This window comes from Rhinolophus ferrumequinum, chromosome 20, assembly GCF_004115265.2.
Source record: "Rhinolophus ferrumequinum isolate MPI-CBG mRhiFer1 chromosome 20, mRhiFer1_v1.p, whole genome shotgun sequence".
NCBI classification, from domain to species: Eukaryota; Metazoa; Chordata; class Mammalia; order Chiroptera; family Rhinolophidae; genus Rhinolophus; species Rhinolophus ferrumequinum.
The window spans coordinates 14,515,555-14,531,945 of record NC_046303.1 but is presented as its reverse complement, the minus strand read 5'-3'; the positions used below and the strand labels follow the sequence as shown (position 1 = coordinate 14,531,945).

Here is a 16,391-nt window from a genome sequence, read left to right as displayed (position 1 = left end):
AGGTTCTCTTTCTCTGTTCACGCTCTCTTTTTTTCCGATTCGGAGACTTGAGACTGAGCGCATCTTGGACTGTGCTGGAGGGTTCAAAAGATAACACCTTTAGGTACCAAACAATAACTTTTTAAAAATCCACCAAGCCATAAAGAGGGGAGGAGGCTGAGAGAAACCTGAAGGTATCTCTTTTCCCCCAAACCCCGAGAATGACGATTCGCTTTTGCTTCCTTTGAAATGGACCAAGTGATCAGACTCCCCAGGCTGGCAGGCATCGGTGGCAGAAAAATAAATCATCCTGACGGCCAGGGAGAGAGAGGTTGGCGGGGGAGAAAAACCTACGTAGAAAACAAGAAAGGCCGAGCAGGGCACAAGGATAGGACTCCATCTCTGAGGCCAGCATCAAAGGGCTCGTGGGTTGGAAATTAAATATGAAGTGGCCTCCATCGTTGACTAGCCCAGAGCATCGCCTTACAGATAGAGATGCTATTTTGGAAAATGTGAGGTTTTTCAGTTTTCTTGCTTTTATTCCAAACAAAGCTCTGAAGGAAGTCTGGGCGCGATCAATCTTGTTCACCAAAAGCCTTGACAGCTTCTGGCCTTTAAGAACACATTTCAGCTTCGAGCTCTTTCCAAGATCAAATGTGGCCGAGCAAAGAGGAGAGCAGGAAACGCAAGTAAACAAGGAAAATATCTTTTTAAAGATATTTTTTTGGCAGAGGAAAGAGTTATAAGGCTGCTTTTAAGAAAGGTGCTTTGCGGACTCTGGGATGGCAGCTTTTGGCATTTGGTTTTACCAGAAAATATTGAGGGGCTAAGGGGAGGGGGAGCTACAGAGAAGGAGCAGCGCTGTGTTGCCCCCATATCTCCGCGGCTTTGTCAGGGGCTGCGTGGGTGAGAGCTTTCTGCTGCCTCAGCGGCCTTAATTCAAATACCATCTGGAAGAAAACCCTTTTCTTTGACCATTCAACACTGAAATCTTCCCCAAATCTATTGCTTTAACTCAGGAGATATTTTAATAAGGATTCCTTCTTAACATCTAGGAAACTGGGGGTGAGATCAATATTTTTTTCTTTGAAAGCCAAAATGAATGCCTTGACTGGCAAGATGTGGGAAATCATACTGGAATCTTATTTAAAAATCTCCGCCCTGAGGGAAGGAGGAAGCCTCTGAGCCTCCAAACCGGTCAGCTAAAGAGTAAATTTTAGAAATGGTATCGTTGGGAGATTTTCCTCTCTGAATGGATGGATCTCTCTCTCTCTCTCTCTCTCTCTCTCTCTCTCTCTCTCTCTCTCTCTCTCTCCCCCCCCCCCCACCTCTCTCCCTCTCCCCCACCCTCACTGTTGCTTATTTTCCCAGGTAATTTTATGCACTTCTCTAACACTATTACTTAAAAGAAGATTCCTGCATCTGCTCAGCTTGCTCAGTTCAGATGTGAACAACCAGAAGGGCGGAAGCTGCAGTCCTCACAAAGACTGGTTTTCCAGCCTCTGCATTTCTGAGGTGCGCCATGTTTCAGCAGGGAGCTTGGCGTGGGATAGGGAGCAAATATACATCTTCCACATCCCAAACTCTTTAAACAGAAAAAATATATATACATATGTGTGTGTGTGTGTGTGTATACACACACACACACACACCAGGAGCCCCAGGATACATGTGGCGGAAGCACCTCTGGCTGTGAGAGAAAACACCCAGATCTTTAAAGCTGCCTGGCTTTGCATCTTCCTAGCCCTTTTAATTTGCTTAAAACGTGAGGAGGTTTCCCAAAAGCAGCTCCTGCGGACCCAGCAGGTACCCAGAAATGGCTCCAGTGCCTGTTTCTAAAGATCATCTGAGGGAGCTTCTCAGGGGGCAGATAGGGGCCATGAAGATGGATATTTTGGTTTGCAAACAAAATGGCGACATTTTCCATCTCTGCATCAGAAAGATACAATCCAGGGATAAGGGGGATTTCTTTCTCACATGGGTTGCTCCTGATCCGCAGGTGCAGGTGGTTCCTCACTTCCAGGTTTGGGAGGGGGAAGGATGCTGATGGGGATGCAGGTCTGAGTTTTGCACTTTCTGAATTTGGTTCCTTCTCCGCTGAAGAGGAAAAAATTTCCCTTTCCTGCGCCTGCCTTCGCCTCTGCCAGCCAGCCCATAGGCAGCCCTATCTTAAATCCAGGAGTAGAAATGTAATATTTAGCTACTGTAGCATCAAATGGAAGAAGTACTTATAAAATTGCATTTGTATTAGAAAGATATTAATCTCCTTGTTCTCTTCTCCTCCCCCTGGGGCCATAAAAGGAAAGCGGGGAGGGAAGAAGGAGAGGAAATAAATCCAGAGAATGGCAAATCCTAAATTCCGAGAAGAAGCCGAAGCTAGGACTCCAGCAGTCCAGAGAAGGGTTCACGGAGGCTCCTCGGAGCTCAGTGCTTCTTGTGCTGTAGACCTGGGTGAGCAGTTGAGTCTCTTCCTCGGCGCAAAGCATCCGCGGAGAGCCCAGTTGCTTCTAGAAAGTCTTCAACATCCTCCGCGAGGCTGGCGATTCCCCGGGTTAAAGGCGTTGGCTGGTTCGCTTTGACCGGAGGAAGATCGTGGACCAGAAGACCGCCCTGCCTTAGTTCCTGGCGGGTCCGCCCGGCACCTGTGCGCCCCCCGCCGCGCCTCGGCCCGGCTGCCTTTGTTTCTCCCGCACTCAGCTCTCCGCAGCCCCTGAGCCCGCTGCCGGCCTCCGTGGCAGCTGGGAACCAGGCAGCCCAGAGGGCTGGCCGCTCGGCGTCTCCAAAGCTGCGGCCGCCAGGAGCTCCGGCTGCTTTACCGAGAATTCGCCGTGTTCCCGGACGAGCCGCCGGGCCAGGCCCCAGCTGGAGCTGCAGGGTGGCCGCGGCCTGCTCCGCCAGTTCGCCTCCGCCTCAATTCCATGCAGACCCCCATCTTCGGCCAAAGAACCTCTTCCGAACGCGGATATTATTCAGAATAAAAACTTTATTTTTTTGTTTTGTTTCTCAGTGTGAGCAGCAAGGAATGTAGAACTCTCAAAACAAATCTAGTCTTTTTCTCGTTTACAGGTTTTCTTCAGTTTCGCCGGATGTTACAAACTTAAATCACTGTTTTCGAAAGCTGGATCCTCTCTGATATTATTGCATCATTACCGTTTTTATAAAGGAATTACATTTCCCTTTCAAATAAAAAAAAAATTTCCTATGTACGCCAATACACCATTGAACAAAAGGCCCAAGAAACCTTCTGAACAATCAGGGTACAGAATTTCTTTAATATAAATACGAACGGATGGGGATAAATAATATTTAAAACTTAGATTATTCAATGCTTGCAAAAAAAATATAAATAAATCTGACTGTTCACCAGCATACACACACGGAAAGACGTACACTTAGTCATCCTTGCACAGGGAGCCCTGTTTCAAAGCGCCTTTGATTTTTTTTCTCGCTCTTTACAAGAAGTGCAATAAAAAAAAAACACTAAAATTAAAAAAAAAAGTAATCGCTTCCCCTCGGGAGCCATAATGTACGAACAAATTCACATTGAAGAACTCGGCTAGAAAATTTGTTCATATACCCTGTTTCTGATCAAAGAGTAAAGAAGGTAAAGGGTGCAGGGCCAGCGGCCGAGCGAGGGGCAGGAGGAGATAAATATCGCTACTGATACTGACAGCCATTCCAGCAACCAAGATTGCTACGTCACAAAAACTATAAAAACGCGTTACCAAAGAAAACAAAAAGGGTGGAGGGAGGGAAAGGAGGGCGGGAGAGAGAGAGATAGAGAAAGAGAGAGAAGGGAGGGGCAGGAAAACCTTAAAACAAAAAAAGCAAACGATGAAGAAAGGTGGGGGTGGGGGGACTCTCCTGGCGCGCAGCCCCAAGCCCACCATCACAGGTGGGTGAGCTTGGGGGCTTCCTGAATTCTTCCCTGAGAAGGATGGTGGGCGGTAAGGTCCGTGTAGGTGGGGTGAGGCTCCCCTGGCCCGGGCCCGTGATGGTGACCGCTGCCCAGCGGCCCAGCACCCCCGTAGTCCATGGCAGCCGAGGCGGCGTGGGGGAGGTGAGTTAGGCCAAAAAGGGCCGGCCCAGAGTTACTCATGGGCTCCACATAGCTGCCCCCTACGAAGACGGGGCTTCCCTGTAAGTGTGGGGTCCCATAGCTGCCGTTGCCCTGCAGGCCATGCGCGTGCGGGTCATAGTCGGGTGTGCCCCCCGCCCCTGTCCCCGCCGTTGTGTAGCGCTTCTGTGGGGGCGGTGGGGGCGCGCAGGTGGGCAGGGGTGCAGGGTAGGAGGCGGGGGGCAACCCGTAGGCACCCTGGGGGGGCTTGGAGAAAGATGGGGGCGACTGGGGCTCGTAGGGGACACTGTTGACCAGCGAATGCATAGAATTCAGATAGCCACCAGCGCCGGGGGGCACGGGGCTGCGACTTGGGGATTGGCCCCCTGATGACGTCAGCATGCCTTTTCCCTTCTGATCCTTCTTGTACTTCATGCGGCGATTCTGGAACCAGATCTTGATCTGGCGCTCGGTGAGGTTCAGCAGGTTGGCCATCTCCACCCGGCGCGGCCGGCACAGGTAGCGGTTGAAGTGGAATTCCTTCTCCAGCTCCACCAGCTGGGCGCTCGTGTAGGCTGTGCGCGCCCGCTTGGAGGATGCCTGCCCAGGCGGACTCTTGTCTCCGGCGCAGCTCTCCCCTGTCAGGACAGAAGAGAGAGGAAGAGTGGCGTCAAGGTCTGCCCGCAGCCCCGCCCAGCCCCTGACCCAGCGAGGCCCCTCCTTGCTCCAGGCCCCAAAGAGTCCTCCATTTGTCAGGGCCCAGAAAGGGGGAGGGGGAGCTGGGTGCTGGCCTCTGTCCTGTCCTAGGTAGCTAGCCCCTCATTCAGTTAAATTGTAAATCATAGGCTCCTCCAAGGGGGCAAAGCACAGAAAAATCTAACCCCCAGTTTGCTTTCCTGGTGTGTATTTCCTTCCTGGAGCTAATCACTCTCTGACTCATTTATTGATCCTTCAGTCCTAGCAGACTACAAGCTCCCTGTGGGCAGGTCTTCACCGTCTTCATTCCCTTCCTAGTAACTGGAATGTAGATCACCTAATATATGCTCAGTATACCTTTCCCTCTCTGTCTGAAAAATTGGACAGTTGCTTCAACTGGCCACTTATTTAATCTCCCCAGTGGAGATGGGTGGAGTGGAAGCCCCAATCTGGGAGGCCTTCTCTTCTCAAAGGAAGAGATCCTATCAAAAGTATCCGTTTCTGGTGGGGAGGCCCAGGCCTCTGATGCTGGGTCCTATTAATTAGGGTTATCCATGTCATCAAGCAACCTGTCCCACCTTTGCCCACTAATCTTGTGCCCTCCGGTCCTCCCTGGCCCCCCAAATCCTGGCCCAGGAAGGTACCTGATGCTCAGGCTCAGAATAGAGCACTGGTAACTGGAGAAGCCAGGGACAATGGTAATCAAGATACTGGGAAGCCCAAGACTCAGTGCCTGTCCTCCACTAGAGTCCAGTTCCAGGAAGCCCATGTGTTTCCTATTAGGATGACAAGTCCCAATCCCCTCCCCCAGGAGATCTCTGGCTGTCTTCATTATACTAAGTCTGAGTAAGGCCTTCCCAGAGGTAAGGCAGCCACTCCATCTGCTGGAGCAAAAAATTAAAAATAGGTTCTGATTATAAGCAAAGCATTGATTCTGATTTGGAGGGTGATTAGGCCTGCTTTTATTCTGCCACATTTCAGTGTGGGATGGGTGCCACTATTTCATTAGAAATTAAGGTGTACTAAAAAAAAGTGGAGCTCAAGTTTGCTCGGCCCAAAAGTTCCTAACTCCAAGAGTGGATTCCAAATTCACTAGGCCCCACTTGCTCTTTAAGAAGTCCAGAGAGACTTCCATCAGGTCTCCTTGAGGTTTCCTGGGCACACAGACTCCTGTCACCTCCCTAGTTGCAAAGACTCTGGAACCCTTTGTAGGGAGGAAAGAGAAGAGGTGAATTCTTGGAAATATTCCAGCAATCCTAGACGGTGCTGGCTGTGGCTGGAGGTGGCTTGCAGGACTGGGAGCCAGGCCAGAGGACCCTTCTCCAGAAGGCACCCCTTTACCTGAGCTGGAGCCGCTGGTTTTCTGCTTTGTGTTCTGCCGAGACTCCTTCATCCAGGGGAAGATTTGTTTGGCCACAGTGGGCGAGTTGAGTAGGGGGCTCTTGGCCGCGCTGGCGGGGGTAGGGTTGCTGCTGGCATTCTGAGGTGGGGAGACTGAAGAGGGGGGTGGGGGCGCGGCAGGAGCTGGTGCAGGGGGCTGTGGTGGTGGTTGCGGTTGCTGTGGGGCCGGGGGTGCGGCCTGGGGTGGTGGTGGGGCCAGGGGCGGCTCTCCCAGGCCTGGGGGCTGGCTGGGCGGGCCGCTCAGGGTGTGCAGACATGCCTCGCTCAGCTCGTGCGCCTTGGGGTGCCCCCCAGCGCTAGCGGGTGACTGGAGTGAACAGGCGGGTCGGTGATACTCGCCGTCGGCGCCCAGTGCCACTGATGCTGGGTACGGCTGCTGGCTGGCATTATAAGCGAACCCGTTGGCTGCCTGGTAGGGGTAGCCACCGTAGATCGCCGAGCTGTCGTAGTAGGTCGCTTTTTGCATCGCGTTGTTTCACGATCTTGATCGCACACTCTGACAGGGTCTTGACACCCGTGAGGGCGCACATTGGCACGCCCCTTCGGTCACGTGACGCTCCGCCGCCAATGGCTGCCCCGCGCAGACCTGGGGGGGGGGCGAGAAGCGTAGCGCTGTGAGGGCTCCGCGCAAATCCATCTTACTCTCAATAGCTAAGTGACATGAAAGCCATAAAAGAAAAAGTGGTCAGCAATATTTAGCAGCACGACTTGGCCCCGGGCGCAGAGAGTCCCGCTATAAAAAGCCGCTGGAATTTACTGACGGCTACAAATATTTGCTTAACTTGCGTCTGGAGTTGGGGGGTTTTCCGGGGAGAGAGGAGAAGAGTGAGTGAGGGCTGGAAGCCGGGTCTCGGGAGCTGAAGTTCAAAAGAAGAAAGGCTTGATGGGCTAGAAAGGAACCGGGTTGGGATCCTTCTTTTCCAGGGAAGAAGAAACTCGGGGTGTCCCTTCGCCTCCGCCCCTTGGCCTCGTCCAGCAGGGTCCCGCAACTCCTTCCCTCTGGAGATTTTGGGGAAGGGCCAAGGAGGCAAAGGGGAGCTTGAGTCGCCAATTTTTTCTCCAGTCCTAGCTTTAGGGCTGATATTTGTCAAAAGGGCCCTAGACACAGGACAACTTGCCATCCAGCCCCGTCTTGGACCTTCCAGAGCCCAAGAGAGGTATGCACAATTTTTTTCAGGCAATTGCCCTACTGGACCCTACTAGGTTTCAGAAGCTGAGCTTGTTAAGCAGTTAGTTTACCCTTGTGCAGGGGGTAGATTCCAAATGGACCTCTTGTAGCTTAGACGGGGAGAGAGAAAACTTTAGATGGAACATCCTGTGTGGGGAGGAACCAACAACAACACCGTCTCCAGCAAGTCAAACTCAAATCCTGGACAGTTTTTTACTCCTCTTCTTTTCCTATTTCTCAGGCATGTTCCAGCAAGCCACTCCCACCTCTTTTCCCCTGTTACAAAAGGTCTCCAGACCCTCCTGCCTTGGACTTTCTGAGGTGCTGTTATTAAGGGCAACTATCAAATTCTACCTGTTAAAACATGATGGATTAGAGAAAAAAACAACCCACCAGGAACCTGAAAAACCAGCGTTCATCTCCATGACCACGGCTTGAACTCTCCTTCCAACTTAACGATAATAGGTTCTGTCTTAGAAACTGCTATGTAATTTGATGTATGGGGGTCATTTGGCTCCGGACGGACGAGGGATGGAAGCACAAGCCATAAAATCTTGCCAGAGTTCCCTGATCTTTGTGTGCTGTTGTTGTTGTTGTTGATATTTGTTACTTGGCCTATTTACCTGCTTCAGAAACACCAAGTAAAGGGCAACCCTGGAAATCTAAAAAGCAATTGAAAGCCTTCTCAAATATATATATTTTTTTTATTTAGAAAGCAGTTTGCAGAAGTGAAATCTATGTTTTATTTTTGTTTTCAACTTCTGCATGGTCAACCTCTGGTTTCACTTCGAAAAGTTCTGTGTGAGTTCATATATTCAAACACACAGAGAGAGAATGTTAGTCTCTCAGACCATTTAACAAAATTACAATGACAAATTCATGAAGAAAATTATTTACATTTCACACCCCAACTATGTGTATTTGAGTCCTGGAGTTATTCAAGTTTTCCAGGAATAGCAGACACTTTGTTAACTAGAAAAAATAATGACATAAGTATCTACCAGTGGATGGTTATACTGTAATATTGTTTTTAATAATGGACTCCTTTGGATTTCATTATGAAACCAACAATCTGACCAACATCTGGAAAACAGGCACAATTAATTTTCCAGAACCTCAATTAAAAATTACAGCATCCCTCATCCGGAGTTATTGTGCATGATCTTGAGCCCTGGAGTATTGTTTCTTGTTTGGAAATAGATAGGAAGCTACACACACCATGATAAAAAGTAAATAAAGGATAAAATAAAATTTAAAACTGAATAGCACTTAAACGTTTCAGTTTCCTGTTCTTTCATTGCAAACAGTTCCTATTACGTTTGGCAGTGTTAATGTCTGCCATTATAAATTTTTAAGATACTAGGCTTGGGTAAAATAAAACGACAGGTTAAGAAAATTACTCCAGACACTTGAACAGCGAGATATTAGATAAAACAAAATTAAGTTGATTTCGAACGTGCAGTATTTCAAGTGACTTGCTAATCTATTATCACAAACTACACTGGCCTGCTGTTTACCTAAGTCTTTTTTCATCAAGTTGTGCATTGTCTTGTAAAATAACAAAAATCTTTAAAAATCAAAGAACAAACAACAACCCTCATAAACTTAAAATATGAATTCCCTTTGGAGATCCCACCAAAGTGCTTCCTATTGTTTGAGGTCAGCTGATGACCACCTTGGAAGCCACACAATCGCCCCCCCAATCAGCCCCCAAAGTTTGCAACCTAGTAAAGAAGTTGGAGATTTGCCAGCCAGGAAACTTTGCTTTGCACCCCCAAACAAGGGTTGGGGATGGGAGGAGATTCCGCCAAAGAGATCCATTTCTGGACAATAAGCCCCAGGTGCAAGCAAGAGCCGAAAGAGAGTTGAGGAGGCTAAATTGAGTGCAGGAAGCAAGCCCTATTGTCTCTCTGGAAGATATGCCCAAATTCAACCTCCTTCCTTCAGAAACCGCTCCCTCTTTCCACTCCCGCACCTTCCTCAGCCTGCCCTCGCCCCGAGTTTAAGCGGGAACATCGGGGAAGAGCCCCCGCAATCCCTTGCCCACCCCTCTAGTCCTCCCCAACCCAGAAAAGTTGCGGCTGGGCTAGGGGAGAGGGAGGAGGTGGGGGCGGGGATGGGAAAGCGGCCTGAACTCGAAGTGTAAGGGTATCAGTCACTGCCGGGAAGGAAGCTCCGGCTTGTGAACTCTTCTTGAACCGAGATTTAAGTCTGCGGCCATAAATCACCGAGACGTAAACTCCGCCATTCAGCGCTGAGAGCGGCCGGTTGTGGCCCTGCTTACCTTAACTTCTGATGAGCGCCGCGAGCGCAGGCTCTGGCTCCGGCTCTGGCCCCCGGCCCGGCTCCGCGGCCCGGCCGGGTCCCCTCCGCGCGGGATGGGCACCGACCCTCAGCATCAGCCGAGACGGCGGGCGGGAGGGAGACCCCGAGGTCCGGACGCCGCGGCGCAGAGCGTGGCCGCCTCGCTGCTCCGGCACGGCTCGCCCAGGGCGGACTGGGGCGGCTTGGACCCCCCCCTCCCACCCACCCCACCCACCCACCCCTCCCCCACACCCCCGCCCCCTGCCCTTCCCGAGGGCAGCAGCCGCGGCTGGGAGATAAGCGTTAGCGCTGCGCGGGGCTCTGCCTGGGCTAGTGGCACCGACTTGGGTATGTTTCTTATGAATATTACACGAGGAGCATTGGCTGGTCGGGGGGTGCGTTGGGGGGTGCTGGGGGCGGGCGGGAGGGGAGGCCGAGGCTGCTGGGGAAGCGCGGGCCGGCGTGGGGGATGGGGCTGAGGCGAGGGGAGGGACAGGAGCGAAGGGAGAGCTCGGTGGCGGCGGGAGGAGGGCAGCCTCCCCCCAACCCTCAACGCCCTCCCTCTCCTTGCTCCTGGGCGTCACTAAAGTCCAGGAAAATTATGCTAATGAGGACAAACGGCTTTCACAAAGGGGATCTCTTGCCGGGCTCTATTTCTTAGGAATCCGTTTGAGAAACCACGTAACCCTCTGCCCCGGATATTTCCAGTTGAGGGTCCAGGGGATGGAGAACCAGGAAAAAAGATTTCCCAGGACTTTGGGCAGTTGACCTCACCTGCCACCCGCAATCCAAGAACCTTGAAGCCAATTTTGGGGGGTGGGCTGGGATAGGGCCTCCTTTCTGAGAGATCTCCCCAAGAGCAGGAGGGGCTGCCTTTGGTTATGTTTTTAGGCAGAAACCCTGAAATCCTGGCAGCCAGGAGGAGAGGAGCCTGGGGGAGCCGCACGGTGGTCGGACAGTGAAATGGGACGCTCTGGGCTCAGGTACACCGAAGGGTGCCTAGAAGCCCGGGTCTCCAGCTCTAGTGTGCGGAGTTCATGGTACACACACACACACACACAGCTCGCTCATGGGAAAGACCAGTGAAGCTCTGGCCCCAACACCCACCGACATCCACCGTATTTCCCCCCCCTAATTAGTGGTATACAGGGACGCTAAGCAAAGGAAAGGCCTGCGTGTGCCCGGTAATATTTCCACAGCTTTAAGGAGGATGGCCTTTTCTCCCTCCTGGCCCCTCCCTCAACTCCTGAGCTTCAGAAGCGAATTCTGTAAGGGTATGTGTGTGGCAAAAAGAGAGAAATGGAGCTTTCGTGTAATTCCAAGGTGTCAACGGCTGGTCCTTCTCAAAGGAAGGTGTTAAAAATATAAGTAGTATGTTTAAACTGTCAGGGAGCCAAAGTGTCACCTTAGAGCAAAAACAAAGCCAAGGGAAAAGGGAGAAATCAAAAAGCACTCCCGGCCAGGGTGGCCTCATGCATACCAATGGTTTTTGTCATTTATGGCTGGGCAAGATTTATGACTCGGCGCCCCAAAGCTGTAAACAGAGCACAAAACAGCAAACACTTGCTCCTTATGGCATATTGCGGCAGCGCAACTTGAAAGGGGGACCGGGCCGCGTAGGAGGCAAGAGCCGGAGCAAAAATCCGCTCGGCGGCATTTTCTCTTCAAACCGGGTGGGTCGGCTGTGGCATTTGAAGAAGGCGTGGGTCAATAATCAACCCGCACTTTCTCCTCCAAACTGCTGACGCTACTCTCACCGCCTTCTCAGCTAAGCCAGCTGCAGGGGCTGCCAGCTCTCTGTGAGAACCTGCCAGGGAAGGGGACGGCCAGGGCCGAGAGGGCCGAGGGCGCCGAGGTGAGGGTTGGAGTGCCTGGGGCGCACACCTTTCCACCAGCACGGAGATCCATGCTGGGTAAAATTCGGGGACTGTACCCGCCGAACCGGGGGGCCGTGGGAAAGCTGGGGCGGGAGCTCGGGCTGGGGCCTCCGCCCGCCCGACTAGGTGGTTTCTGGGCGGCGAGCTGCAGCGGGCAGAAGCCGGGCTCCAGCCTCAAGGCTGGGGTCTGGCGCCCTGACACGCAGACTGCCGGGGTTCAGGCCTCTCTGCCGAAATCCAAAGGGCTGGCTTTTGGGGCAAAGCAGGCAAGCTGATTTAAAAAATAGTAATAATAATTTGTAATAGCTGAAGATTTTTTGTTTGTTATTGTTTTTTAAGAGAAAAAAGCCGCCTGTCGATTTTCACTGTGAGAAATTACCCGCCGCTGCCCCCGTGCCCTTTCTAGGCAACTCCCGCAGCCATGCACCCGGCTCCACCAAAACCACTGAGGTTTTCTTTGCAGAGACGACCCTTTGGCTCCCCCAAGCCCCTGTATTTCCCGATCTCTCGCCCATAGGGACTACAAGAAAACATTTTCTCAGCACTAGAAGAATATTTGCAACAACGAAGGTGCGCTGGTGCCGTTCTAACCTTCTCAAGGGTTTTACTGTGAATATGTCGCAGAGGGCCTCAGTGGCTGGGGGACTGGCTGGCTGTATAGCCAAGGGCGAAGGTGAAGAATAAATGTTGGCAAGAAGAGGCATCAAAATCCCAGAACGGGGAGGGAATACACTTGACTGTGAGGGTGAAGCTGATGTTTTGGGGGTAAAAGGGGATGAAGTCTTTTTTATAGCTATAGTTTAGCTATAATAGAGTGGCTTTAGAGCTTTCCTTGAAGGAAAAGCCAACCGGTGCCCTATAAATGTGACTGTTGGCTTCTTTTCACCGTGCACAGTTTTATACAGAACCAGCTGGAGAGTCCTCCTTAGATATTTATTCCGCTTGCTGGTGCTGAAGCGACAATAAAAAGATGCCTTTAACAAACCTCTATTCCCTCTCTCATTCTTTCTAGCAAAACTATATTATTTATGAGTCTTTAACTGGGTCAGAAATGCGCCAGAACTGGGTCATAAATCAAATGAAATGCTGACAAGTAATTGAACAGCAATTAAAGCTTACATTTTATTTCCAAGGGGTGTTTTAGAGCACTTGAAACTGCCTCAGTTAAACACTGTTAGTGCCGAGGCTGGCAAAGGGGGAGGACAGAGCAACCCTTCCATTCTGGGGAAGTAAATTGCACTCTACTAGGGGAAGCCTGATTTGATTTTTTTCAAGTACAGAAAGAAATACGATTTGGAAAAAAAAGTCATGGAGCAAATCTTTCCGACTCCTGGTAGGCACCCCTTTCATCAGCTCCGATTGCTTCAAGAGCAGAGGAAAGCAAAGTTCCCTTCACCTTTTCAGGGAATTTCCCTCCTTCCCAGGAGTAAGTACTGAGTCCCCAAAGCCCAATTAGCTAGGGCTTTCCCAGTAATTTGGAAGCACAGTTTAACTCTCATCTTCCTCTATTCTGGCTACAGCACCATTTCTGGAGCTCTGAAGCCGGAGAAAAGTCTGCCTCTGTTTCCTGCAGACTCTGCCTCCAGACTTTCCTCCAGCCCAGGGTGCATCGGCCAGTTCTCCAACTCTCCAAGCCGGCTGGGGCCATACAAGGGGGTGGCCAGACCACGCGTATTATGAAGCCCCAACCCACCACAGGCTCCCTCTTTCCTCGGTCTCCCGAATGTTAGAATAACTGAGCTTCTGGGCACCCAGCACACTCACCCCCTCCCCAAGCCTCTCCTAGATGTGAGCTGCCCTCCACCCCTGCAGGGCAGAGGGTGCTCAAGGAAACAAAGGCGCGTCCTCCGGGTCTAGCTCCTTACTTCCCGTGTGTGAGAAAGCGATTCCTGCAACCCAGCACTGAACAAAGTGGCCCAAAGCATCAATAAAATGGCAGCGCATCTGCACTCATTGATTTCCCTCTCCCAGCTGCTCTGGCTGCCCAGGTCAGCCCTAGCTTCCATCCCTGGCCAGCAAACAGGGAACACGGGGAGTAATTCCCCTTTTTCACCCAGCTCCCATCTCCTCCAGGCAGTGTCGCCCAGTGCCCACCATGTTAGCCTGCGAGGGCACTTCGCGACCCTCCCTCTGCCTGGGGCTCAGCTCCGGAGACTCAAGCCCTGCTATAGTGGACAAAGCCACCCTAGTGCTGGAGGCCACCAGGCCCACCGAGTAGCCCTCAAGTGCCCTTTCCTTTACACCTCCCAACACTTTCCAGGGAATTAAACTCAGTCTGAGGCGCTACTGGAGAATGTTTCAAACGGTTTCGGTTCTAAAGGAGAAACAAAGGAAGAGAGTGGCTGGGGTCCTGTCCCTGAACCAGGGTCTCCTGGCCTGACCTTTGTCTCTCACAGCCATAACTCACTCTAGATAGAAACAATCAACGGAAATACCTTAAAATAAATTCCATCCTCCTGGTGCGGCCTCGAGTCCCATCGGCTAGCTGGCCCAGAACCGCTCCATGAGCACTGAAAACTGCATCCCGCTAGGAGAGCGCTCTACGGAGAAGGGGAAGAAGAAGGAGGAGGTGGGTGCGTGGGGGTGGGGGAAAAAGCTCTCGCTCTGTAGAGGATCTAGAAAACGTAATCACAGGCGAAGCCGTCCGGGTCTCCGCTCCAAATGCCACAATAATGCGCTGTATTATGTGCTCACGTGGTCATACGTCAACTTAAATCCTTTTATTTGAAATAGGGAATCACTGAAGGAACTAGGTTTCCAAGCAGAACATTTAGCTTTGGGGGAGGGGAAGTAGGGGACCTTGACCAGCAGCAGGGAAGAGTTTGGTCTAGGGCAATAGGACACTGGGGGCATTTCACTCCCCCCCACACACACAACATGTGCCACACAAGACCAGTTACCTCTGCTTATATTTCTTTACACTCTTTCCAAACACAAGGAAACAACAATGCTGTCCCCATTCTTAGAGTCCACATAACTTTTCTTACAATCTTTCACTCAGGGACCAGCTGAACCCAGCACACCCACACACTACAGTCTTCTCTGGCCCTCTGGCAAATACATCAAAAGGCAAAGCCCAGGCCCTGCTTCCAGAAGAAAACCCAGTAATGACTGGCCTAGTCAGTGGACTCCCTCATTGCCTGCCATTGTACGGAGTTTGCTAACACCCACACCATACACCACAGCCACTGAAGAAACCCAAAAGAGCCCACAATTACCTGACAAAAGGCTAAAGCACCTCCTCCAAGTCCAGTTGGTTTTATTTGAAGGGAGTCCCTAGTAAAGCAGTGCTTGGCTGTAGAGTGGTGGGTTCAGGGTTTTGCAAAACCTGGAAGGACCCAATGCCCTGGCCAAACCTGCACTTATGCATTTCCTTAGTGCATAGCTGAGTGATACACAAAATTATAGGTTTCTAATGATGAAAAATGTAAGGGAAAATGATCTAATTGTCTCTGCAAGAGAGGGAGAAAAAAAGAGAACCTTGGCTGGCATCCCTTGAATTAACCTACAAGACAACCTGGGACCCTCTCTGCTGACCGGTCTGTGCACCTCCCCTAAGAAAACTTTGTGGGCAACAGCAGAAACTGAACTGGACCAACTCTGCTCAGGAGGAACCTAGCTGAAACAAATAAGCACCACCACCCCCACTCCTGCCTTCTGCTTGGTGACACTGATTTCAACACTTCACCCTCTCACCAGCTGTCTGAAAGTTCTTCTTTTAAGGTTTTAGTTTCTGAACTTTGAAAGTTCTCGGAGGTAGTGAAATCCTCATGCCATATTCTTTTGTTCCTGGAGAGAGTAGGTCTTCAGCTGGCGAGGCCTCTCTCACTATGCGGACTCACTTGTAGCTGCTGCAGGAGGCTATGTGTGATTCTTCCCCTCCCTGCCCGCCTCCCCTGCAGGGGAACAGAAGAGGCCTGGTAAGAAGTAAGGCCCTCAGTAAGGGGGCCTGGTCATGGGGGTATCCAAATCAGAAGGGTAATAAAAGAAGAGGAGATCTAATCCCTTGGAATTGAGTCCCGGCCTAAGCTGGTGGCAATATTCCAATAAGGTTCTGTCTGTGGTATACCTGGGAGAGAAACTCTATGTCAGCTTTCCCAGCTCTGACCTAAACCACAAGCTGGAAAGTGAGAGCCCAAAGTGAAAGCCTATTTCTCTCAGGTTTGGGGGTAGGGGTTGGGGGACAGGACCAAAGGCTAGTTTCTAAAAAGCACTCTCCAGTCCCCTCAAGGACTCAGATCACTAACACACTGTCCTCTGCTCCTTTAACCACCCTCACCCCCACCCCTACCACCAAATATTTCACAGTGAGCTCTCCAGATAGCCTAGAAAGGACCTAGAATTATTGCCCTGAATTGCTGGCAAACTCCACATACCGCCCCCAACCAAAGTTTCTGCAGAGGCTTCTACTCAAAGATGAGAAGGGGCCCCCTTCAGAACTCTCAGAACAGTCTGGAGCAAATCGAAATTCCCAAGGCCATAAATCAATGAGAGAAGTCTTTGGTAGTGCTTCAGAGAAATGCCTTAACGCCAGCAAGGCCCAGAGGCATCCCATCTCTAGGCAGGAGCCTCCATGCTGCTATTAACAGCCCAGTTAATGCTCCAACTGCTGTTTAACAATTAACATTGACGACTTGGAGTGGGATGAGGTGACTTGGTGGGATGCGAAGAAAAAAAATCTGAGGAAGTCAAAAGAAATTTAACTTTGGAGGTGAAAATGGCTTCCCTAAGAGAGACCTTGGTCTGGGCAAGCCACCAGGGAACCAGCAGCTGAGAGTCCTCCTTCACCACTCTGAAATCCGCTTTCCTGGAGCAAGGCTCTGGGCCTTTTATAGTTCCATTCCAGAGAACAAGAATAGAGATGCTCAAGTATGTAGGCCCAGGCTGGAAAACCCAGCTGCCAGGCCTG

The 16,391-nt window shown here is 51.2% G+C and overlaps 1 protein-coding gene across 4 annotated transcripts in view; it reads right to left on the bottom strand.

The window, feature by feature from the left end:
- Positions 1–1,351: 1,351 nt before the first annotated feature.
- HOXA3 (homeobox A3) overlaps positions 1,352–16,391 on the bottom strand; it is a 46,912-nt gene continuing 31,872 nt past the window's right edge. For 2 of the 4 annotated variants that reach the window (XM_033088080.1, XM_033088079.1), the window contains 2 exons: positions 6,074–6,719; positions 3,789–4,674 (listed from right to left, as the gene is read on the bottom strand). In XM_033088080.1, the coding sequence (XP_032943971.1) occupies positions 3,869–4,674; positions 6,074–6,599 (1,332 nt within the window). In that variant the 5' untranslated portion in view covers positions 6,600–6,719 and the 3' untranslated portion in view covers positions 3,789–3,868. Of the gene's footprint in view, positions 4,675–6,073; positions 6,720–9,585; positions 9,778–16,391 lie in introns of those variants that run through there. The other 2 variants (XM_033088081.1, XM_033088076.1) reach the window with 2 other exon arrangements.